The sequence below is a fragment of the Ambystoma mexicanum genome, chromosome 2q, assembly GCF_040938575.1.
Source record: "Ambystoma mexicanum isolate Mex_15411 chromosome 2q, UKY_AmexF1_1, whole genome shotgun sequence".
NCBI classification, from domain to species: Eukaryota; Metazoa; Chordata; class Amphibia; order Caudata; family Ambystomatidae; genus Ambystoma; species Ambystoma mexicanum.
The window spans coordinates 1134448846-1134472377 of record NC_090924.1 but is presented as its reverse complement, the minus strand read 5'-3'; the positions used below and the strand labels follow the sequence as shown (position 1 = coordinate 1134472377).

The 23532-nt window shown below is 49.8% G+C and overlaps 1 protein-coding gene across 6 annotated transcripts in view; it reads right to left on the bottom strand.

Moving 5' to 3' along the window:
* Positions 1 to 23532, bottom strand: part of SNX13 (sorting nexin 13) — a 2094218-nt gene that overhangs the window by 1924928 nt on the left and 145758 nt on the right. For all 6 annotated transcript variants that reach the window (XM_069648499.1, XM_069648500.1, XM_069648503.1 and 3 more), the window contains one exon: positions 19382 to 19471. In XM_069648499.1, coding sequence (XP_069504600.1) covers positions 19382 to 19471 — 90 coding nt within the window. The remainder of the gene's footprint in view (positions 1 to 19381; positions 19472 to 23532) is intronic.

Here is a 23532-nt window from a genome sequence, read left to right as displayed (position 1 = left end):
AACACTATGCTTGAAGGTACACAGACCAAAGAATATAACCTAATTTGGAACACCTAACACTAGTTTTAGGGAAGTCAAAACCAATAGTTACTTTGAGATTACTTTCAGTAATACCAGGGTAGTAGACCCCATCAGTTGTACTGTGATGCTCAGCAAGGAATCACATAGTAAGTCAACTGGACAATATACTTTTCCGACTAGTGGAACACTTATTCTAGAAACAGTAAAACACCTATAACTCGGATTCAGGATAACCGTTATTCTTGGGGAGTTGGACCTTGTGGTGTAATATTCAATTACAGTTGCTTTTCAGTTTACAGACTAATGGAGGCAATAACTAACATTTTTAGGATAACACAGTTGTACTCAAGGTAAGTAAAACCTATGTACTTTGATCAGGAGCTACCAGCAACCTAAATAAGTATGACCTAGGCAGACTTATTCTGGACGGTATCTGGTCATTCAAACGAATTAAAAACTATTGAATGGTATACCATCTAATTTTTTTCATCAAAATGCCATTCCATCTAATGTCCATTTCGTTGAATAAAATTTGATGGTTCCATCGACATGTAATGGTAAGTATTAGGGCAGGGCTGGGGCCAGGGTTAGGGCTTGGGTTAGTTTAGGGGTTAAATTAGGATTGGAGTTTGGGTTAGATAAAGGGTTACATTAGGGTTAGGGTTGGGGCCAGAGCTAGGGCTAGGGTTGGGGCTTGGGTTAGTGGTCTCAGTTTATAAGGAAGGCACTGCCCTATCAGAGAATTTCTGGCATGTGTTTTGAATTATTTTTCTGAGGAACCCTTGTCCCTGAGGTGACCTTAGGGGTTCTGTGCCATCTGGGCCTACTAAGCAGGGCCTTGAATGGAAGAGAACTGCTTTACCGGTGGGCCTACTGCTGAAGAGATCTGAGGCAAGCTTCCCTGCCCACGGTCTGTTAGGAGAGTTCCTACTTGGAGGCAAGACTACAGTAAGCTTCCCAGTGGTTTGTAGATCCCCAACTCTTAGCATCGGTCTGTACTAGCTCAGGCCCTTGGTAGTGTGGCACAGCAGTCAGGCTCATTTTAAGAGGAATATGTGAGGTGTGGGTAAGGAACAAGGTACTTACCTGTAACTGTTGTTCTCCAGCATGGGTCTGGCATGGATTCACATGCTCATGAATATTCCCCGTCGTCAGGCTGGGAATCCTCGGTAAAGAAAAAACCAGTATCAGTTTTGTTTCTGATCTGTCTTTCGTAGTAATAACCAATCACTGATCTCTGTGTCATACTGACCACAGCCAATGACTGCCCTCTACCCAAGCCCCGCCTCTGGCAGCCATCTTCAGATTTGGAAGCACATGAAGTGGCAGTATGACCAAGTGAAGAGCCGCAGAGGGGTAGGCGGGAGGGTTCGCATGTGAATCCATGCCAGACCCATGCTGGAGAACAACAGTTACAGGTAAGTAACTTGTTCCTTCTCCAGCATGGGGTCTGGCATGGATTCACATGCTCATGAATAAAGAATACATAGCAGTACACACATGCACAACCACGGGAGGTGGCAAAGGCTCAACATTAAGCATTACATCAAACTCAACATTAAGCATCTTACCTCCTCACCAGGCTCACCTCAGGCGAACAGGTTGCGCAGCACTGCTTGGCCGACCCTGGACTCCTCCCTGGAATCCCGGTCGACGCAGTAGAATTTCGTGAAGGTGTGCGTCGACCTCCACGTAGCAGCCCTGCATATGTCCAGCAGGGGCACACCAGATAGGAACGCCGTGGTAGCTGCGATCGCTCTGGTGGAATGGGCTCTCGGACGGCCAGGCAGCGGTCGGTTTGCCAACCGGTGACAGTACATGATACAGCCGGAGAGCCATCTGGAAATGGAAGCCTTCGAGAGAGCCTTCCCCTGATTGACAAGTCCAAAGTTCACAAAGAGTTGTGACGTCTTCCGAAAACACTTCGTGTGGTCCAAGTAGAACTTCAGCGCTCTAGCCACATCCAGCGAGTGCAAAGTCCTCTCAGCCGGCGACGAAGGCGACGGGAAGAACACAGGCAACACAAGGGTTCGTTGAGATGGAAGTCCGACGGTACCTTGGGCATGAAGGAGGGGTGCGTCCTGAGCACTACCCTCGTGTCGTGAAAAGTCAAGTACGGGGCCTTGCAGGAAAGGGCCTGGATCTCTCCCACTCGTCGTGCGGAGGTGATGGCCACAAGAAACGCTGTTTTCCACGACAGAAATTTCAACGGAGCCGAGTGCAGAGGCTCGAACGGAGGTCCCATGAGCTTGGTCAGCACCACGTTGAGCTCCCACGCCGAGGCCGGAGCCTTCACCGGCGGGAACGATCTGAACAGTCCCTTCATGAACTCTTTCACCAGACGATGAGACCACAAGGACGTCCGCCCCGTGGTTCTGGTGTATCGGGAGATCGCAGCAAGATGAATCTTGATGGACGCGTGTGCCAGTCCAGCTTTGGCCAGCGTCAGCAGGTACGGCAGTACTTGGGGAGCCGTAATCCGTAGAGGGTTAATCTTCTGTGCGTGGCACCAGACAGAGAACCTCTTCCATTTGTGTCCGTAGCATTTAAGAGTCGAGGACGCCCTGGCCTTTGCAAGAACCTCTCTGCAGTCGGCCGGTATGTCGTATCCTCCAAACTTTAGCGCTGCAGGAGCCAGGCCTGCAAGTTCAGCGATTTCGGGTCGTGGTGGAGGATGGCGCCTCCTTCCCTGGAGAGTAGATCCGCGTCCACCGGCAGCTTGATCGGCGGGGACGCTGACAAGTCCAGAAGGTCCGGGAACCATATCTGCCTCGGCCACGCAGGTGCGACGAGGATCATCCTGCACCGTGACCTCTTGAGCTGGTTGACGAGCCGGATTAGCAGTGGCAAAGGAGGGAACGCGTAGAGGAACAGGCCCTCCCAGGGGAACGAGAAAGCATCGCCCATGCTCCTCGCCTGGGGAAACCTGCTGGCGAACCTCCGGCACTTGGAGTTCGTCGCCGTCGCGAACAGGTCGATCTGGGGTGTGCCCCACCGTCGGAAGAGGCGACCCACTAGATCCTGCCGTAGCTCCCACTCGTGGCACGAGCGCAGCTCCCTGCTGAGTGAGTCGGCGATGGTGTTTTTCATCCCTGCCAGATGAAACGGCACCAGAAATATCCTTTGGGCGACGGCCCAATGCCACAGGTCCTGCGCCTCCTTGGACAGTGCTGGGGACCTGGTTCCGCCCTGTTTCCTGATGTAAAACATGGTGGTGGTGTTGTCGGTGAAGATCCTCACCACCTTGCCCTTGAGGGACGGAAGGAAGGACCTGAGGGCCCAAAACACTGCACGGAGCTCCAGGACGTTGATATGTAGGGATTTCTCCGTCGGGAGCCAAAGGCCTCTTGCGTGCAGATTTTCGGTGTGCGCTCCCCACCCTTCCAGGGAGGCATCCGTGGTCACTGTCTCCTGGTGGGCTGGGGTCTGGAAGTCCATGCCCGCCGTCAGATGCGCGCGGGTGCCCCACCACCGGATCGCTCGTCGGAAACTCTCGTCGAGTGTGATCCGTTCCTCGAAGCTGCCCGTCGTTTGGATCCAGCGCGCGTCCAGGAACTCCTGCAACGGGCGCATCCGGAGCCTGCACATGGGAATGAGGTAGATGCAGGAAGACATCATTCCGAGGCGGGACTTGATGGACCTCACCTTGGCCGCGTCGGCCACCAACATCCGCTGCACCTTGCCCAGGATGGTCCTGGTCCTCTCCTCCGACGGGGAGGCCAGAAGGGACACTGTGTTGAGCCTCGCTCCCAGAAACAGAGCGTCTTGCGCGGATACCAGGTGGGATTTGGCATAGTTCACGGAGAATCCCAGGTCTGTGAGAAGTTGGAAGGTCCTTGCCGTGTGAACCACGGCGAGCTCCCTCGTCCTGGCTCGGATGAGCCAGTCGTCCAGGTAGGGGTAGACGTGGACCCCCTCGCGGCGCAGCTGCGCCGCCACCGGTGCGAGGCACTTGGTGAATACCCTGGGTGCCGACCGTAGTCCGAAGGGGAGGGCTTTGAACTGGTAATGACGCCCTTGGACCACAAACCTGAGGAATTTTCGGTGCCCCTTTAGGATGGGAATATGGAAGTAGGTATCCTCCAAATCCTACGACGACAGGAAGTCTCCTTCCTCCAGCTGACCCAGGACGTGCTGGAGGGTGACCATCCGGAACTTCTGCGCCTTGATGAACTTGTTCAGACGTCGCAGGTCCAGGATGGGGCGCCATCCCCCCCGTCGTCTTCTTCACGAGGAAGTATCTCGAGTAAACTCCGGAGCCCCGAAGCCTCTTTGGGACGAGTTCGATGGCGCCCTTCCTGAGCATCGCCTTTACCTCCAGGAGAAGTTGAGGGACGTGAAGTTCTTTCCTGGCCACGGGGGGGACGCGCGGACACCTTCTTTGAAACTCGAGCGCGTGGCCCCGGGCCAAGGCGTCCAGCACCCAACGGTCGGTGGAGATGGACTCCCACACGCTGACGAAGCTCGCCAGCCGGCCTCCCACCGGGGTGCTTCGGTGGGGACCCGACCCCACGGCCGGTTCAATCCTGCTTCGACGAGGCTTTGCCGCCTTGACCTCCTTGGCGACGATGGCGGGGTCCGCTAGACTTGCCTCGTCCTCTATAGGCCTCCTGAGACGACGAGCGGGCCGCTTGACGGTAGGTGGAGAAACCGCCGCCGGAACCTTTGGAGGCGCCCTTGCCTCCGCTGCTCCGAAAGGGCGTCCGTCGTCGTTGCAGAACTCCAAGGGCCCGGGCCGTCTCAGTGTCCGCTTTAATGGCCTGAAGGGAATCGTCCACTGTTTTCCCAAACAGGTTGTTCCCATCGAAGGGCATGTCCAGGACTCTGGTCTGAACGTCTTGACGGAAGTCCGTAGCCTTGAGCCATCCACGCCGCCTAAGGCAAACGCCGTTGCCCAACTGGCGGAACCCAGTGTCGGCGATGTCCGTCGCAACGGTAATGGCGTGGTCCGAAACCACCTCACCTTCCTGCAGGATCTCCAGGGCCTCTGCCTTCTTGTCGTCCGGCAGGAAGTCCAGCAGGGGAGCCAGTTTGTACCAGAGCTCCCTGTCGTAGCGGGCCACGATAGCCAAGGCGTTGGCCGCTTTAATCGTCGTCGCTGCAGACGAGATGACTCTGCGTCCCATAGCGTCCAATTTCTTTCCCTCGCCGTCCGGTGGGGAAGTCGATGTGGAGGCCGCACCCCTCCCCGCTTTCTTCCTGGCCGCCGCGGAGACGACGGAGTCCGGGGTAGGCTGCGCCCGGAGGCACAGGGGGGCCGTGTCCGGGACCCGGTACTTCTTCTCGTACCGGTCTCTTCTAGCTGGCGTCGTGGAAGGGTTCTTGAGGAGGGTGAGGCCCTCATCCCAAATGTCGTCCAACAGAGGCACTGCGAGGACCGTCTTCCTCTTGGCCTTGCGCCGTTGATCAAGGAATCCTTCCTTTTTCTTCTCCTCAGGGCAGAGTTGGAAAAGCTCGGATGCCCTGGCGATCATGGAGTGGAACGATCCAATCTCGTCGGGCGGAGAAGCCCTGGTGGGAGGTGACGACGGCAGATCCTCGTATACCTCGTCGTCCGTACCCGTCGCTGCCGTGTCAGTCCCCGTATCATCTCCTCGGGTGGACGGGGAGGAGGGCTGGACGGGGCGCGACGGCTGAAAAGGAGGTGGAGGGTGGATCCTTCTTTTCTTGGTAGGGGGAACACCAGAAGGTCCCGGTTCTGGGTCCCCCGACGGGAGAGGTTCCTCCGTCGGCAACGGTAGTCTCGTCCTTATCTCTGAGCATAAGGACTGTATAGCCAACAAAATGGCCGCCGAGTTGTCTTGCGGCGCTGGCAGAGGGGAATCCGACGGGCGATCAGGGGCCCCGTCGGTACCCTCGACAATGTCATCGTCACCTGCGTCGGGATCCATCCCGACGGGCCGGTCTTCCTCCACGCCGAGGCCGTGGCTTAAGACCTCGACCAGCTCCTCCTCCGAGGTTGAAGCCGAATCTACGACGACGACCTGCCCCCCCTTTTTCTTCCCCACGGGGGATTTCACGGGGGTCCTATCGATGGGCACAAAAGAGGACTCCCTCCGAGGTGGCAGGGAGACTCTGAGCCCCGAAGTCGCCACCACTGGTGTAGCCTCCACAGGCTGAGCCAGGGCCGCCGCGACAGTTTCGATAAGAGGGCTTGGCCGTATGGATTAAGGCCTTCACCACCTTAGGTGCGCTCACCGCCTTATCCTTGAGGGGGGGGACACTGCCTCGCTCCCCCTCCGCCTTCGAGCTCGACCGGGGCCTCTCCAGGAGCTTCGCCGGGTGCTCGGCCTTCCTCTTACCCGACCCAGAGCTTTGGCTCGTGGTTGATGGTACCGGGGAGGGTGCGCCCTGCCTGGCGCCCGTAGAGCCCGACCGTTCGGCGCTCCCGGTGCCAGCGGACTCGCGGTGCTTGGCCTTATGTTGGACCCCCGTCGCCGGGGCGTCCTCAAAGGTCTTAGAAGACCGCTCGGATTTCTTCCTCTTCTTCTCGCCGGACGGGCTCTTCCCTTGTAGCCAGTTGGCGAGATGTTGATGGCGGTCCTTCATGGTCCGCTCCAACATGTTGCCGCAAAACGCACAGTCCTTCTCCACGTGCGTCTTGTCCTCATGTAGGCAGTAAAGACAAAAAGAGTGTTCGTCCTCCTTGAAGACGTTCTGCAGCTGGCATCCAGGGCAGACCCTGAACAGCTTTCCGGGCGTCGAGCTTCCCTTCTCCTGGGCCATGACCGGGCCTGAGAAACTTCTGGAGTCCTCCAAAAGCGTAGCTCGACGAAATCTTCACCCTTGAGGGGCGCAGACGAATCCGACACGGGTCCCCGTTGATCGGATGGCGAGTCGGTGGAGCTTGAGGCTCTTTTGACCGAAAAAACAAAGTTTTTGAGAAAAAACGTGAAAAAAATAGCACTAACGCTCGAGAGCAATAGCACGAGGATCCCAACACATGAACGTGCGGTAAAAATCTGAAGATGGCTGCCAGAGGCGGGGCTTAGGTAGAGGGCAGTCATTGGCTGTGGTCAGTATGACGCAGAGATCAGTGATTGGTTATTACTACGAAAGACAGATCAGAAACGAAACTGATACTGGTTTTTTCTTTACCGAGGATTCCCAGCCTGACGACGGGGAATATTCATGAGCATGTGAATCCATGCCAGACCACATGCTGGAGAAATGCACTTAAACCTGCAAGTAAAGCACCTCAAAGAAACACTTCTACATAAATGTATATTAAAATATATATATTATTTACACAAGTCACTGTTAAATACTTAGCACAATAAACCATCACACATAGATATACTTTTCAATGTTTTCAAATAGTCACTTCTTAGTTGGTAGTTGCTGAACGCATACAATTGTTACAGGAGTTTGACAGTTCTATCAGTAATATTGCGCATCCACATAATAATATGGTAATTGTATTTAGTCTGCATACACATTTAAGATAGTGCTTTTTGGGGAGGAAAACAGTTGGTTGGTATTGCCTACCAGAGCTTCAGGTTCTAGATGTGGCTTTAAAGTCAAAAAGGCAACCCTAGCTAAAAGGCAGTATGTATCGTACCAGGTTTAAAGTCCTACAAGCAGAAGAAATAAAAAGTTCCTGTGGATACTTTAAGCCTTCTTGTATCTTCTTCCCTAGAGACTATAACCAATGTTGGAGACCCTGAGAAAGGACCCTCTAAAAGGGACACAAGCAGTCTGAGGGGGTTGGCTTGTACACCTCTACGTGCACTCCAATGCGCTGGAGCGACTTTCTAGAATCTGGTAAGTAATACCTTTTTCCCCACAGTTCCTTTTCGTTAGAAGAAAATATTTGTGCAGGATGCTCCGTGATGTTGCAGCTCTGGACACGACCTCCCGATTCCTTGGTCCAATTATTGAAGGCAGGACAATGGACATATTCTTTCAGCAGCAGTCATTTCTGTGTTAATTGCCTTCTACATTAGAGTCCCCCAGCTCGTTTGCTGGACTTTAGGACTTTACATTTTTATCCTGTAGTGAGTGAGCACTTTTTCTCACGCTCTCGTGTATTTTTATTCTATTTGGACTGACAAACTCCATAGGCATCATCTTTTGTATTGTGACACACAGCGACTTCAGTGCAGCGTCACAGAGAAACCCTTGGGATTTCCTTTAAGGTTTAAATACCTTCTCTTGTATAAACTACTGTTTCCAAGAGTGAAAGTTACTTTACTTACCATTTTCTCTTTAAATACCCAGCACACACTATCTCACAGAGTGCTTGCGGGGTTACTTAGTACCCCCTTAGTCTACCTTCCCATGTAACATTTTTCATGTTACTCTTTCTACAATTAATGGCTGGTGGCAGTGATTTAATTTGCCTACCATTGTGCGTTTTTACCGCAGGCTGAATCCTCAGCTTCAGTATTGCACCGATGGTCGCCCATTTTGTCAAAATGGCCAGGTCTTCTTTATTCGCCATTTCTTGTTGGAAATGTCCTTCTTGAGATTTACTCTGCGGCCAAACCAGGTTTGGTCCCTTTTGTTTGTTTTGTCTTTGGCAGGATTCACTGGCACCCGCGTGTCTGGTAGGCTGGAAAGAGGGAGGATCCCGAAACTACCTGTGCGTAGTCTCCTTGTTTACAGGAATTGGCCGGCTGGCTGTCCTTGAAGGACAGCCACCCTGCTGCCTGAGTGACAGCTAGGCTGCAAATGAATGGGAGAAACATCCATCCATGAAAGGCAAGGTCTTTTGCAAGGAAGGCAGAGTCAACCATTGGACAAAGGAACCGAAGAAGAAATTGGAAAAGCAGCTTGCTGCACCCTCCTGGACTGTTTGTTTGCCCGGCGAAGCCCTGCTGCAGTGCTGAAGCTCCGTAATTCTAATCGACTAGAGAAGCCCGGAAAGGACGACTTCTCCCCTTGGGTTAGTGGGACCAATCAGCCCCAAGACAAACTTGCCTGGAACCCCTCTCTCTGCTGGCTCTACTTCTTTGCTGCTGCAGGAACAGAGTGCCAAGGGACAGGAACACCAGGACGAGTGCATCACCTTTAAGCCAGACCCGAACTCCAGGAAGATCCTCCGGACTCACTCGAAACAGGACTAACCATGCCTGAGCCACCTCAACAGAGTGCTGGACCCCAGAAGCAAGTAAAGTCCACAAGGTGTTCATTAACCGCGGTGGTGCTATTTGCAAGTAGCTGAAACCGCAAAGTGTTGCTGATCTGGAGTGTGCCCATTGCTGCCTCCAACCTTCAAATCGTAGTGCAGGAGTCCCCAGATGTCTTCCCTCTTGTCCCCATGACTGAGGCCCGGACTACAACAGGAACAGAAGCCAGCTGGAACCTTTTCTTCAGACTCAAGGTACTGTGTAACTAGGGGTACTTACCTCTTGTTGTGTGTAGCTTGCTTGCTCTCACTGAAGACTTGCATTAGCAGCCCTTTGCAGAGTTGCTTGCATCTTTGCTCTTTCACAAGCCTCCTAGCTTGTGGGCCAATAGTGATTCTTTTTACAACAAAACTAACATTGTGCAAGACTTTTGTGCTATCTTCAAGAAGTGCCTCAACTCCCACAGACTTTGCTCAATTGACATTGGCTGTCCCGGCTCCCTGAAGACTCTTCTTACCCTCTGACTTAGTGTTTAACTGTCTCTCCAAAAAGTAATGCATACTTTACTTGTATAGCTGGGAAATGGTTAACCTATATTTCATTGGGGGATTGTGAAGTACTTACCTGTTTGCAGAAACTGTTTAACCTTGATTTCCTACCCTAACCTTTTTGCCATAACTTCAGTAGTGTTAAGCGTAAACAGGTGTGTGTGTGTGTGTCTGTGTCCCCAAAAGGGTATCTACTTACTTACCTCAAGGAGTGACATTTTGAAGTGTATTTTTCACGTGCCATTTCTAAAGAAGGCTTATTTTAAAACTAGCTGTTAAATTAATAATTATTTTAAAATTAAACCTTCAGTACAAGTGTTATTTGAATACATGTCACTGTGAATCTCTGTTACAACCCTACACCTCACACTGACCCTTCTTGATATAAGCCTGGCTGCTCAGTCACTACCTACTTGTGTAGTACATACTTATACCAAAGGTTGGGTTAACTATTGCCAAGAGGACAAGGCTGGTGCAGTCTCCCTCTGGGTACTGCATACAATCTTGCCCAACATAATCCATTGGATGTTATGTATTTTAATGTGGGATTACTATGAATGTCAGTGATTGATTATGCGATATTGTATTTTAACTTCTATTTGTTGTAAAGATTTTATGTAAACTGTATGCAATTTAAATTAAAAAAAATAAAAGACTGGTTCAAAAGATACTTCTCCCACAAGGATGTAGGCAGTCCTTTATCCAAGCAATAATAGTAAGCCAATAGGAAACCAGGACAGTCAAAGTCAAATGGAACAGTTCTGGCTCTGATGCAGCTTTTTCTTTTTAGAAAATGTTAATCAAACAGTCACAAGTTCTTTGAAAATAAATCACATGTGCTCAAGAGGCGCCACCTGTTGGAGTACAAGCTGGAAGGCCACTTGATGTCAACTCTAGATGGGTAAAAATAGTACTTCCCAAGCCAGTAAGCACCACAAATGGCAAAAAGGTATATTTACCCAAAGCCCCACAGTACCTTAGAATTGAAGAAGAGGTTCCAGCTGGATTCCTTCCTGATGCAGTGATGCAGACCCTTGGTCCTGGTCGTGGTGACAAAAGTGAGAATGTCTGTTGGGCTTCTGTGGCAGCACTCTGGAGAGGGACTCGGCAGCCACGGATTCCATGCTATTCAGCACCTCTGGTTTTGGCGCCTTTTTCTCAGCGCCAAGAAAGAACGGATACCTCTGGTTGGATTTTCTTCAGTCCCTCGGTCCTGAACTCTGGTGAGGGGACTCTGGACAAAGATTTCCTGCTTCTGTAGGTCTACAAGGATGCCCACAAAGTTTTGGCGGGATTCATTCTCTGGCAGACGATGCACTCTTGGATGGTCAGGGGTCCCTAGTCATTGGTATTCTGCAGCCTAGGAAAGTCACATCAAGTCGGGGGGGATGAGCCAAGTTGAAGCAGATCTCATGGCTAGTTGGTCCCACCAGCCCAAGGGAGGAAGTCATCCTGCAAAGCTCTTGTCTGTTGAAACGAAAATGGTGTCAGCACAGCTGCAAGGCTTCACTGGCGCTTCTGCGGTACTGTAAGGTGCTGCTGGCTTCTCTGCTCGTCCTCTTCGTCAGGTGTCTTATACCAGTAGTGGACTGCCTGTAGTCCCAAAAGCCTGGCCTTTTATGCGAAATCCCATTCATTCACAGCCATGGGGTTGTCAATCACCGGGGGGTGGGGGGAGAGGGGGTGGTTCACGGCCAGTCAGCACTGGTGTCTGTCAGGCACAGCTAGAGACAAAGGACAGCAACATTTCTGGACCTTCCCTCACTTTCTGCCTTTCCAGACGCACTGGAGCCTGGGCAGGCTTCAGGGCTGTAGCCAAGCAAAGGCAAAACACAAAAGGACTTCTAGTAAAAGCCCACAAGGAACTAACAAACAAGAAATGGCAAAATAAGAAGACCGGGACCATTTTGGAAAAAATGTGTCACCCATGGGTTCTGTATTGCAGCAGAGAAATCAGCCTGCTAGTACCCTTAAAAAAAAAAAGGTAGTAAAAAGTAAGCACTACCACCAGCCATTCAAGTTAGTGTAACAATGTTAAATGGGGTGTTTGTGATTGGGAGTCCTCTCATCCAGTTCACCCAGGCCCACTGCTGGAATCTTCCAAGGGTTTCTTCTCAGAAGTCCCTGGACCCTTTCAACTACTCTAAAGTGAAATACTTAATTGTTTGAACAGTCATCCTCCGGAACTCCGATCTTTGCTACTTCTGTGCCTATCCTGACTTGTCTGTTGGATACTAGAGACCTAGTGAACCCCCACATCCCCTCTACCACTGAGAACACTCATGCTCCAAGAATAGGGAAAGACTTCTAAAGTTTGGGCCTTTTGCCTAGAAAAGATAAGTATTTAAAAGTTACTTACTTGTGAAAGAGTTGGTAACTATCACTCAGAGATGAGCAGTTACAAAAGTTCTTACTTACCTTGAATGTGTTTTGCCATTCTGAAAAGTATATGACATGCATTACTTACAGTAAAAGCATTTCTGATGATTGTATCTGCTTAGATTCACATGCTGTGCATATGGTCCGACATCCAGTGGTAACCGCGGAGTATTGCATCTTGTCTTTCGGCGGACCGAAAGGGGACGTCGGCATAGGCGTGTCTGAAACACTATCCCTATTGTGACGTGTGTAGTACCCAAAATCCCTCACGTGCCGGGGTCCCTCCGATTGTATTTTTTCTGCCATGAGGGAGCCCAAGGCTATAGTGAGTGAGTACATGAAGAGAGAAAGTATTAAGAAGTCTATGTTCCTTCCACCCCGAGCGGGGAGGCAGGGAGGGCGCATGTGAATTCAAGCAGATACAATCATCAGAAATGCTTTTACTGTAAGTAATGCATGTCTTCTTATGCTTGTTAATCTGCTTAGAATCACATGCTGTGCATAGACTAGCGAGCAGTACCGGGGAGTTGGAGGTGGGTTGTGAGAAGGAACAGTAGAAAAAAGATGTCTTAGTACTGCTTGTCCACCTGACAATCAGACCTAGAATGAGTGTCTAGGCAATAGTGTTTTGTAAAGGTGTGTACAGAACTCCAGGTTGCCGCTTTGCAAATGGACTCTAGGGGAACATTTGCAATGAATGCTATGGATGCCCCAGTGCCTCGAGTAGAATGTGCTCTAGGCTTGAAGGGCAGTTCTCTCTTTGCAAGAGTGTAACAGTGTGATGCATTGACAATCCACCTTGATATTGCTGATTTAGAGACAGGATCCCCTTCTCTACCAGCTGCCACTGAAACAAAGAATTGTTTAGTTTTCCTCAGTGGTTTAGTTCTATCCATGTAGAACATGACTGCCATGCGCACATCTAGTGTGTGAAGGTTTCTTTCGGCCATGTTAGTAGGTCTCTGGAAGAACGTGGGTAGTTCGATAGACTGGTTCACATGGAACTTCGAAATAAATTTCGACGCAAATCTGGGATGAGTGCGCAGAACTACCTTATCTTTGTGGACTGTAACAAAGGGGTCCAAAACCGAGAGGGCCTGTAGTTCGCTAACTCTTCTGATAGAAGTGATAGCTACCAGAAAGGCTGTCTTGTAAGTCAGGTCTTTCAGACTAGCTTTATGCATAGGCTCAAAAGGGGGTCCCATGAGCCTAGTTAAAACCACATTTAGATCTCACCCAAGGGCTGGGTGAGTGATGGGGGGATAAATTCTTTTAACCCCTTCCATAAAGGCTTTAATCACAGGTATTTTCCACCACAACACCTTCTGCTGTGACGTGGTGTAGGCTGACAACGCCGCTAGGTGAACCTTTAAGGAATTGAAGACTAACCCAGAGTCCAACAGATGGGTTAGATATAACACAATGTGTGAAGGCGAGCAATTGGCGGGATTGACGCCTTTGGAACTGCACCAGATGACAAAACGTTTCCATTTGCTGACATAGCAATAACGTGTGTTAGGCTTTCTTGTCTCCCGTAGTATGTCCATGCATCTTTGAGGGAGTTGCAGATGTCCAAACTCTATGACCTCAGGAGCCAGGCTGCTAAGTTCAGAGTTTGTGGGCATGGGTGCAGAGTCTCCCCCGTTTCCTGAGACAACATGTTGTACGGGCAGGGCAGCTTGACTGGTGGGGAGAGGGACATTTCCATCAGGTGCGCGAACCAAGGTTGGCGGGCCCACATGGAAGCCACCAGAATCATGGTGACTGGTTCCTGGTGCATCTTGTGTACTATCTTATTCAGAAGGGGAATCGGGGGTGGGGGGAGGGGGCGGGGAAGCGTAGACAAATTTCCCCCACCAAGTTATCCAGAGACCGTTCCCCTTGGATCGGTTCTGGGGGTACCTGGAGGCATAATCTTGGCATTGGGCGCTCTCCTGAGTAGCGAACAGGTCGGTCTCTGGAAACCCCCATTCTGCGAAGACGTTGGATACAATGTCTTTGTGCAGTCGCCATTTGTACTCTTCTGGCAGAGGAAAATCTCTGCGGAGTATGTCTGCCAGAAGGTTAAGTTCCCCTGGAACATGTTGGGATATCAGGAACATCTTGTGTTTGAGAGCCCCTATCCAGATGTTTGGGGACAGCTTGGATAGCCCTGGAGAGTGAGTGCCCCCCTGTTTGTTCAGGTAATACATTGCTGTTGTGATGTCGGTTAAGACCATCACTGTCTTCCCTTGCAGTTGCTCCTGAAAGGCTTTTAATGCTTTGAACACCGCTAGTAGCTCCAGTAGGTTTATATGGTTGGACGCTACCTGAGGGGACCACACTCTGTGCGCTGTCTGTTGAAGCAGGTGAGCCCCCCACCCTGTGAGAGATGCGTCTGTCGTGAGAGTGGCATCCACTTCAGGGGTGGTGAAGGTTTTCCCCTTCAAGAGGTTCTCCCTCGACCACCACTGCAGAGAGAGAACGAGGGTTGGCGAGACAACTAACAGATCTTCCCATTGTCCGCTGGCCTGACACCACTGGCTGTTGAGCCACTCTTGCATGGGACGCATGCGCAGCCGCGCGTAGGGAACCAAGTATATGCAGGACGCCATCATCCCTAGAAAACCACCTCTCGACTGGCTACATTCTGAGGAACCTGAGAGAGCATGTTCTGAACCCTCTCGCTGGAAGGGAAGACTAGACCGTCTTCCGTACGAATTAGAGCCCCCAGGAACTGTTATGCGTGGCTGGGGGCTAAACTGCATTTCTTTTCGTTGATAGAAAACCCCAGGTTTACTGTCTTTTGGGTGTTCGAAAAACAAAAGTCGAACGAGTCCCCCGTGATGAGCCAATCATCGAGGTAAGGGTAAACTGGAACTGAAAGTCTGCGCCGGTGTGCCGCTGCCACTGCCAGGATCTTGGTAAACACCCTTGGCGCCGAGGCTATGCCGAAGGAGAGTACCTTGAACTGGTAGTGTTTGTCCTGAATCACGAACCTTAGGAATGTGCGCTGGCAGCATTGAGATCTGAAAGTATGCATCTTTCATATCCAATGTTGTCATGAAGTCCCCCTGTTTTAGCAATGGGATCACCTCTTGCCGTGTTACCATGCAAAACTTCTGGGGCTTTATGAACTTGTTCGCTGGACGCAGGTCTAGAACAGGACGCATGGCGAGACACTTTTTGGGTACAAGGAAGTACACTGAATAGATACCCTCGTTTACCTGAAGAATCGGGACGGCTTCTATGGCGTCCTTTCCCAGCTGCGCTTCCAACTCTTGGATCAGGATCTGCAGATGTTCCGGTGAAAGGCGTCGATGTTTCGGCGGTCTGAACTGTGGAGGTCTGGCGAATTCCACACAGTAACCGTGGGCGACCGTCTTTAAGACCCACTGGTCTGAAGTTATCCCCTCCCATGCCTTGAGGAAAGATGTTAATCGCCCCCTGACCGGGGAGCCATGGGAGGGGACCTGAACTTGGTGGTCACTTCTGACCCGAAGTTGATGCTCCTCTGGAATTGGAGCCTCTGCCTCCATTCTTTCCGCGCTTCTGACCCCTCTGGGGGTAGTAAGTGGAGCTTGCAGCAGGTTGACTTGAGTTGAAGTTGCCCGTGCCAAAATTATTTTGAGCGGCGCAGGTTTGTCCTCGAAAGGACCGCCGAGAATTACTGCCCCTCTGAGAAGAGGGTTTTTGGGAAATCTGGTGCAGCGACTTAATAGTCTTGTGCTCCTTCTTGGCTGTCTCCAACGCATCGTCTACCGACCTTCCTGAAGAGGTTGGCCTCTTCGATGGGTTTGTTGATAATGGATGCCTGGGTCTCAGGCCTGAAGCCCAACGTGCGCAGCCACGCGTGTCTCTTTAGGCGAGTACCCTGTGCAAGAGACCTGCCTGCTGTCTCTGCGGTGTCCAGGGTATTCTTTACAACATCCTGATTGGCAGGTTTGCCCTCCGAGACAATGGCGGGAAGCTTGGCTCTGGTTGGTTCCAGAACCTCCTGAAGGCCTTCCTGGAGTAGGTTCCATTGGGCGTCGACGTAGCTTGCCAGTAACATTGTGTTATTGGCAATCCGGACGGTATAGGCCACCGCCGACGTAACCCGTTTGCCTAAGGCATACAACCTTTTGGACTCCTTGTCCGGGGGTGACTGTCTCGTGGCAAGGGGAACCCCTGCTCTCGTGCGAGTGTTGGTCACCACCAGCGAGTCTGGGATTGCGTGTCCTTTGATATAAAGCGGGTCGGTGGGGGAGGGCCGGAAAAGTTTTTCGACCCTTGGGTTCACAGCCCTAGACTGAGCGGGTGTGAGTAAGGAAGGGGCCAGCCGTCTCTTTACAGAGCTCAAGAGAAGGATAGACTGGCTTGCCGGAGGCTTTGCATTAATAATGCCCTCCGCGAAATCTTGTTCGGGCAAGGCTTCAAGCGTGGCAATTTTTTCAACATGTTGTTGAAAGCCATTTGATCATCCACCGGGGAAGCTTGTCAAATCGGGGTGGATGGGGGAGAGTCGAGGCAAACTATATCGGAATTGTGATCATCCTGCTGGGTGTCCTCCCAGTTGTCCGTTGCCCCTTGATCTTCCCCATACTTGTCCAGAAAAGAAGCCTCCTCTTCTTCTGTATAGATGTCTCTATACATGTCCATCTGGACATCATCTTGATAGTCAACATGGTGTTGGACATCTAGGTGTTGGGCATCTTGTGTTTGAGGGTTAGGATCTACCCAAGCTTTTTTCGGCGGAGGTTGATCAGAAGCCCTGAAAAACTGCTGCAGCCGATCCATACACCCCTCAAATTGCTCCGTGGTCCACTTGGATGACCCAAATGGACCTAGCTGAGTAGGAAACGGGTTCTCCGCCCTAAGGCGTTGAGAGGATCTCCTCAGGGTGCTTCAGAGGGGTACCTGGCTTTCTTCGTAAGAGTCTTCGGGATCGTCTTCCAAATCCGTGGAAAACTTTTCGGCGGATTGACCCATAACTGTGGGCGGAACCGGTACTAGGCCCACCGCTGTAGCAATCCTATTGATGCTCTTATGGATAGTCACCGAATCTTCAGGAGACGACGCCTCTGATGATGAGTCGGCAGTGAAAATGTCTTCCGCGGCTCCAGAAGGGCCAGCGGATGGCTTCTCGGGTAGGGGCCTACTCACAGTTTTCGGGCCTGTACGGGCCTTGGAAACATTGCAACCCGTCGAAGTTTCTTGTTCAGAAACTTCGGCGTGTGTAGTTTGGGGAGTAGTGCCCTTGTTATGTTTGTTATGCCCAGTTGTCATGCGCTGCTGCGGATGCAGGGAAGGCTTCGGATCAGATCGATCCGATGGCGCTTTCGCCTTCTTCGACAAAGTTGTCGAGGAGGGCGCTTGGGTTGTGTGCTTTGTGCGGTGCGATTGTACGCCCCTATCACCGGGTGTGGTCCCTGTAGCAAGACCGGAGTCGAGCCTGGAAGGGTCGGGGACGGGCGTGGCGGCACTAGAATAGTCCGCCTCAAGGTCTATAACGTCCGCGTTGGACGTTTGGTCATCCAATGTACCCCCGTCACTTTTGGCTGGTGTCGCGGCAGGGGAGGGAGGCTCCACGCGTGACATTCCGTACGCGGCCCACCGCTTCAACCGGCGCTCCTTAAGGGTTTTAGGTTTAAGGAGTCTACATGCCGAACACCGCTTCTCGTCGTGCTCTAGAGGGAGACAAGAGTTAGACGACGTGTGCTCGTCTTTCCACGGATATCTGACCCTACACACAGGGAAGAATCTAAATGGAGTCCTTTCCATAGCGGAAGGGTGACCAGATCAAAAAGGAAAGCAGTGGAAAAGAGGAAACACATCATAGCAGTATGGCAAACCCCGAGCCCACTCTCCCTACTGTGTAGGCCGGCCAGAAGGCCCGACCACGTGGAAGTCCGAACCTTAGGCGCCGGAACCCACAGCCGTAGACGATTCCCCCGTAGTCTTTGTCGAAGATGTTCTTGATGGGCGAAGTGACTTAACGGGGATTAAACCGACAATTCGGTAAGATAAACAATGTCTCATGAAGAGCTCCGCTATAGGGCGACCAGTTATCTGGGCGGAAAAAAACAATCTGAGGGACCTCGGCGCGTGAGGGATTTTGGGTACTACACACGTCACGATAGGGATAGTGTTTCAGACATGCCTATGCCAACGTCCCCTTTCGGTCCCCCGAAAGACAAGATGCAATACTCCGCGGTTACCACTGGATGTCGGACCATATGCACAGCATGTGATTCTAAGCAGATTAACAAGCATCAGAAATAAGGTTAGTTTACTCGCCTGTGAATTGGTTGTGCCTCTTCCCAAAAGTAATGCTGTTGACTTCACTTTACGATTTCTTTCAGGATATAAATGTAAAATTATACTAACTGGGTCTTGCTTCACTTGACCTGCTGTTTAACCTGTCTAGATTAAGTCTGCCTTAGGTTTTACCTGCCTGGAATAGCTTTTGCCATTCTTAAAAAGTGCCCTGTAGGTGTAACTGACCTTGGTCTGCCTGGTGCAATCCTAAATTAGTGTAGAAAGTTATTGCTTACCTTAGTCTGCTTTCCACTGATCTGAAAAGCAACTGTAATTGTGTATTACACCATAAGGTCTTGCACACCTAGAATCACTGTTATCCTGAATATAGCTACAGGTTTATTCTGCTCCATGGTTCCACTATTCAGAAAATAATTCTGGTAACAGGGTTGGTGTACTAAGTGATTCCTTGACCGAGTGTCACTGCATGACTGACAGGGTCTACTACCCTTGACTTACTGTAAACTAATCTAATGGTTTTACTCCCCATGAACAGGTGTTTCCTATACTAAATGTGTTTGATAAGGTCCGACTTCCCTAGAAATACTGTTTGTTTTCTAAACAGGGTCTGTGCTTCGGTATGTGTACTTTAAAGCATTGTGTCTTGTCAGAAGTACAGCGTGTAGTTGGGGAGTAAAAGATGAGAGGGAGGCAAGACAAAAGGAAATGAAGCGGAGCTTAAGCAGGCCAGAAACAGAAGGAAGTGCAGAGATGGACATCCTTTTAAGGAGCACACAATGCAATACACCAATTCTCCCCGTTTAGATGGGGTTTACAACCTCCCAGTAGATGCTACCCTCAAAAGCGGTGCCATCTATCACCAGACCTAAGAATAAGGATAGTCACAGCTGGAATCAACTCTTCCATAGCTGGCCACATACTACCATACACAGAAATCTAAAGAAATATCCAAAGGAAGGTCTGTGACACAGGTTCGTGGGAAAAGAACTGACTACATATAATTGTGTTTAATTCCCCTCCCCCAATTCATAGGGTTGATTACACAAAGATAAGTCGGGTAGCATAAAAGAAAAAGAAAACTGTTTAGAAAGCCATTTATAGAGCAATACGGTCACAACTCACTTGTTGTAAAGGTTCATCAATCACATTGGCACCAGTCAATCTTCTATCAATTTTAATAGGTCTTGCTTCCCGTTTCATTTCTTCTAAGCACTAAAAAAACATTTTCGTAGAATGTCATTAACAAAAACACAAACAAAATAATATTAACAAATATAAACATTGAGCATTCATATGTATTTAAGTTTGGAATAAATGGATTTAAAAAGCATTTCCGACATAAGTATGTGGGTGAAGCATTGAATGTTGGGAAAGAGATATTAGACCCCTACTATCTGCAAGGACAGTAGAAAACAAGCACCCACAACAGGTAGCAAAGCACCTTACTTGAAAGGGAATCGCTGAAAGCCCGACCCACAGGGGACTAACAGCTGTGGAGCTGGCTAGGTACTGGAAGGGAAACAGCTGGCTAGGTACTAGAAGGGAAGCAGCTGCATAGTATCGAGCACCAGAAGGAGAGCGGGTGGATTGACCATCAATGGACTGGTGCAGACATCCCACGGTCAGGGCAGCTCCCACTCTATCCTCTCGCCAAGCCCTGGAATGGGAGATCTGCTCTCCTTGGAATGGAGGGAAACAAAATATAGCTGGGCCCAACCTGCTGGGAGGTGGGGCAAGGAAAAATTGTGTGCACCATAAACCTCTCAATTCAGACTCGGAACAGGAAAAAGCATAAGGGAGGGGAGAGGAGTGTGAGGGGGAGGGACTGTGGTGTTGGTGGAGTTTTTGGGCATTTTTTCCAATCACCAGGGAGGGCAGGGATATATATATTTATATTTTTTAAATGAGTACACTGGCAAGGGCATTCCCTTCTGTCTTGCAGAGACTTTCCATTGGAGAGGTCACTGAGGAGGAGTACATCTTGGCATACCGGAGGTGATCATTCTTTGTTAATAATCTCGGAGATTTCCGGCCGGGTAGGCAGATTTCTCTAACAGTGCCAGACTATTCCAGTCTACCACTGCTTGAAGAGAGAGGAGGTCCAATTCTCTGCGTATAGTCGCTATTGGAGGTGAATTAGGAAGACCGAACACTAGTCTCCAAAAGAGGCCCTTGAGCCTCGACCATGTTTTCGATGGTATTTCAGGCATAGTCTTGGCACCGTAGGTCAGTCAAGAAACTACTTTTGCCTTATAGTAGTTCAAGACCAGTAGCATGTAGAAGTGGCCAAATTTTATCCATGATCCTTGCCTGAACGGCCATGGTCTTTCTTATCTCACGGAGAAGGTCCTGCATCAGAGTTTCCACTACGCTGTTTTTCAGCATAACTCCTAGGTATTTAAACTGCTCAACTTGTTCGATCCGTGAGTGATCCACAAACCATTGCAATTTCTCATTTCGTTTTTTAGGTTTTTCAAAGCACATGATTTTTGTTTTTTCTTCGTTTATCTCCAGGTTGTTCTCGTTGATATATTTCTTGAGACTGCCCAGCCGCCGTTGCAAGCCCACTGCAGTTTGGTCTATTAGGACGAGATCATCAGTATACAGCAGGCGAGTGAGACGAACGCCCGCTATAGTTAGTGAAAAAGATCCGATAGTGGACTCGAAGTACTGGAGATCTGCCAGAAAGATGTTAAACACTGCTGGGGCGAGAGGGCATCCTTGTTTGACGCCTCAAGCAATGGTCATTTCTGATAACATACCAGAGCAATTGAGGCACACTCTCATAGAGGTGTTTGAAATGGAGGGCTATTAGAGGGTCTAGAATTGTCGCCGGACAATTCCGATCTGTCAATTTTCCCCACAAGGTTTGTCAATTGACCTGGTCGAAAGCCTGGACCAGCTCAACGAAGGTCACAAAGATCCTTGGTCTACCCCCCTTCAATATCCCCTTCAGAGTGCTCAAAAGGAGAATGTTTGCAGACGTACCAATTGCCTTTACGAAGCCAGTTTAAAAGGGGTAATTACAACCCACGGCCTTCGTCCAGTCTAGTAGACGTTGCAAAAGTAAAGAGAGCCGAAAACCTTCCCAATCACGTCTAAGAGTGCGATGGGACGGTAGTTTCTTGGGTTTTCCTTTCAGCCTTTTTTAAAAATTGGAACCACTATTGCTTTTCTCCATGAACTGGGAACGAATCGAGTTTGTATGATTTGGTCGAGGAGCTTATGGCTGAAAAGTGCCTATTCCTCTGTGTGTTCTTTCAAGATGGCGGTCAGTCCATCTGGGCTAGGGGCCCTTGAAGCGTTCCGTTTTCGTAGTTTCTCCAGTATATGGTCTACATCATGGGGAATATCAAATGGTTTGGGCAAATTCAGCAGTAGACGTTGAAAGTGGGCGTTTTCTCCTTGGAAAAGGTTTGTGAAGCGTTTCACCCATGCTTTTTCACTAACATTGTTCTGCGGGAAATCTGTGGTATTAGTTTGTTGATTTACCTCGAGACCAGAATTCTTTCGCTTTCCTGCCGCAAATTGCTCATAGCAGGTTTTCTGAATCGTTGTGGTAAATGTTTACTCTGTGACCAATGATCCAGTTTTTGTAGATCTTAATTGCAGGGTTTGCTTTTTCTTTGTCTTCTTGAGAATTTGTCTTGGCTGCTAGGCGTTTAGGCCTTCTTAGCACTCTTCTTTTTTCTACGAATAGTGTGTTATATGTATGGGTTCTTTTAATTGACTCCATCTTTAAGCCTCGTTTTTTAAAATGGTGGCATTCGAGCAGGGGCGTGTATTGGACTTTGGAGTTCTTGATGTCAACACTGTCAGGTCTTAGTTGATTTATATAATCCTGCGTTAGATTTTCAATAGCGGATTTTTTCAGTCTTAAACGTGTACCTCGATTGCACTCCTCAACCGGTGTCGTCATTCGTTGTCTTTTTTGTTCCCCAGCCACAACCCAAGTTGCACATAGCACACCGTGGTCACTGTTTTGCGTCTTGATCACTTCAAAATTAGGCAATGAGATGTAGGGGATCTCTGAATACAATCAATTTCTGCACGTTGGCTGCCACGTTCCCAAGTCACCACTAATGGTTTATCCCCCCTCCGGTTGTCCCTTTAAAATATGGAGGTTGCGCGAGTTCGTAAGGGATAACCATAGGAATCCCCTCTCAACTGACGCTGGGCAATGGTCCAGTCCATTTTCCGCTGACTCCTTTTGAACAACTTGCATTGAGGTCACTGCATACAATGATGCGATTAGTATGCTAGTTAGTGTATGCGTCATCAATCAGATTTGCGGCCATATTCAAGAACGTTTCATTGGCTAGTACTTGAAGGTTCCAGTAAAGGTTGATAACAACCAAGATTATCTTGGTCTAATAATTTCACAGGATGTTTCCAGCTCACCAGTAGTTCTTGAGCGAATAAGTTGGAAACAAATATTTTTATAAGATTCAGGCCACTGGCGGATCTTACCGATGTTAATAGGCCTGATGAAGGGTGTCCTTTTTGGCTGGAGACGGGATTACTTCATATCCATCAAGGTAGATCAGCCATGTTTCCTGCAGGCAAAGAAGGTCGTAATCCCCTAAATTTACATCGCTGTGAGCTGTTGTTCCAGGAGGCCATTTCTATAGAGGTGGTTGTAGATGCAGCGACCTTCCCCCCCCAGTCTTGTTTTGCAGAAAGAAAAGAGCGTCTTGGGTGGCTATGCGCCAGCACGTTGCGCCAGTCCTCCCGGGATCCAGGACAGTTTAGTTGTTCTTGCTCTGTGTTCTGACTGAGTTGCAGGGTTTTTGTTTGTTTTGAACGATCCAAGCGGTGGTCCGGTTTAAATGTGACATTCAGATTGAATCTCTTGCCTTTTGAGAGACGGCCGGTGTCCAACGTGTCTCTAAGGATTTGGGTTATCCACGGTTTTCCTACAGGCGCCACTTCATTGGGGACGGGAGCGCTGGATCTTTGTGGGGGATTTGTTGTCCCTCTTATCGCCCCAAATATTTAACAAAGGGCACCTGGTTGATGCCTTACTCTACCCAGGTAAGTAAACGTTTATCAGCCACAATTGAGTAAGGTCATGTGGGGAGCTGAACCATAGAAAGCAACATTGAGCGCATCAGACTCTGCTGTTTGGGAGCCTGAGATGTATGCAGTCCTCCTTGCAAAAGGCCTTTTGCAGAAAATGTAAACCCAAAATGTATATTTGGGCCATGTTACTTATGAACCATGCCATGTTTTGCATTCATGTTTTTTATGGAGTATCCTATGTCTCCACAAAT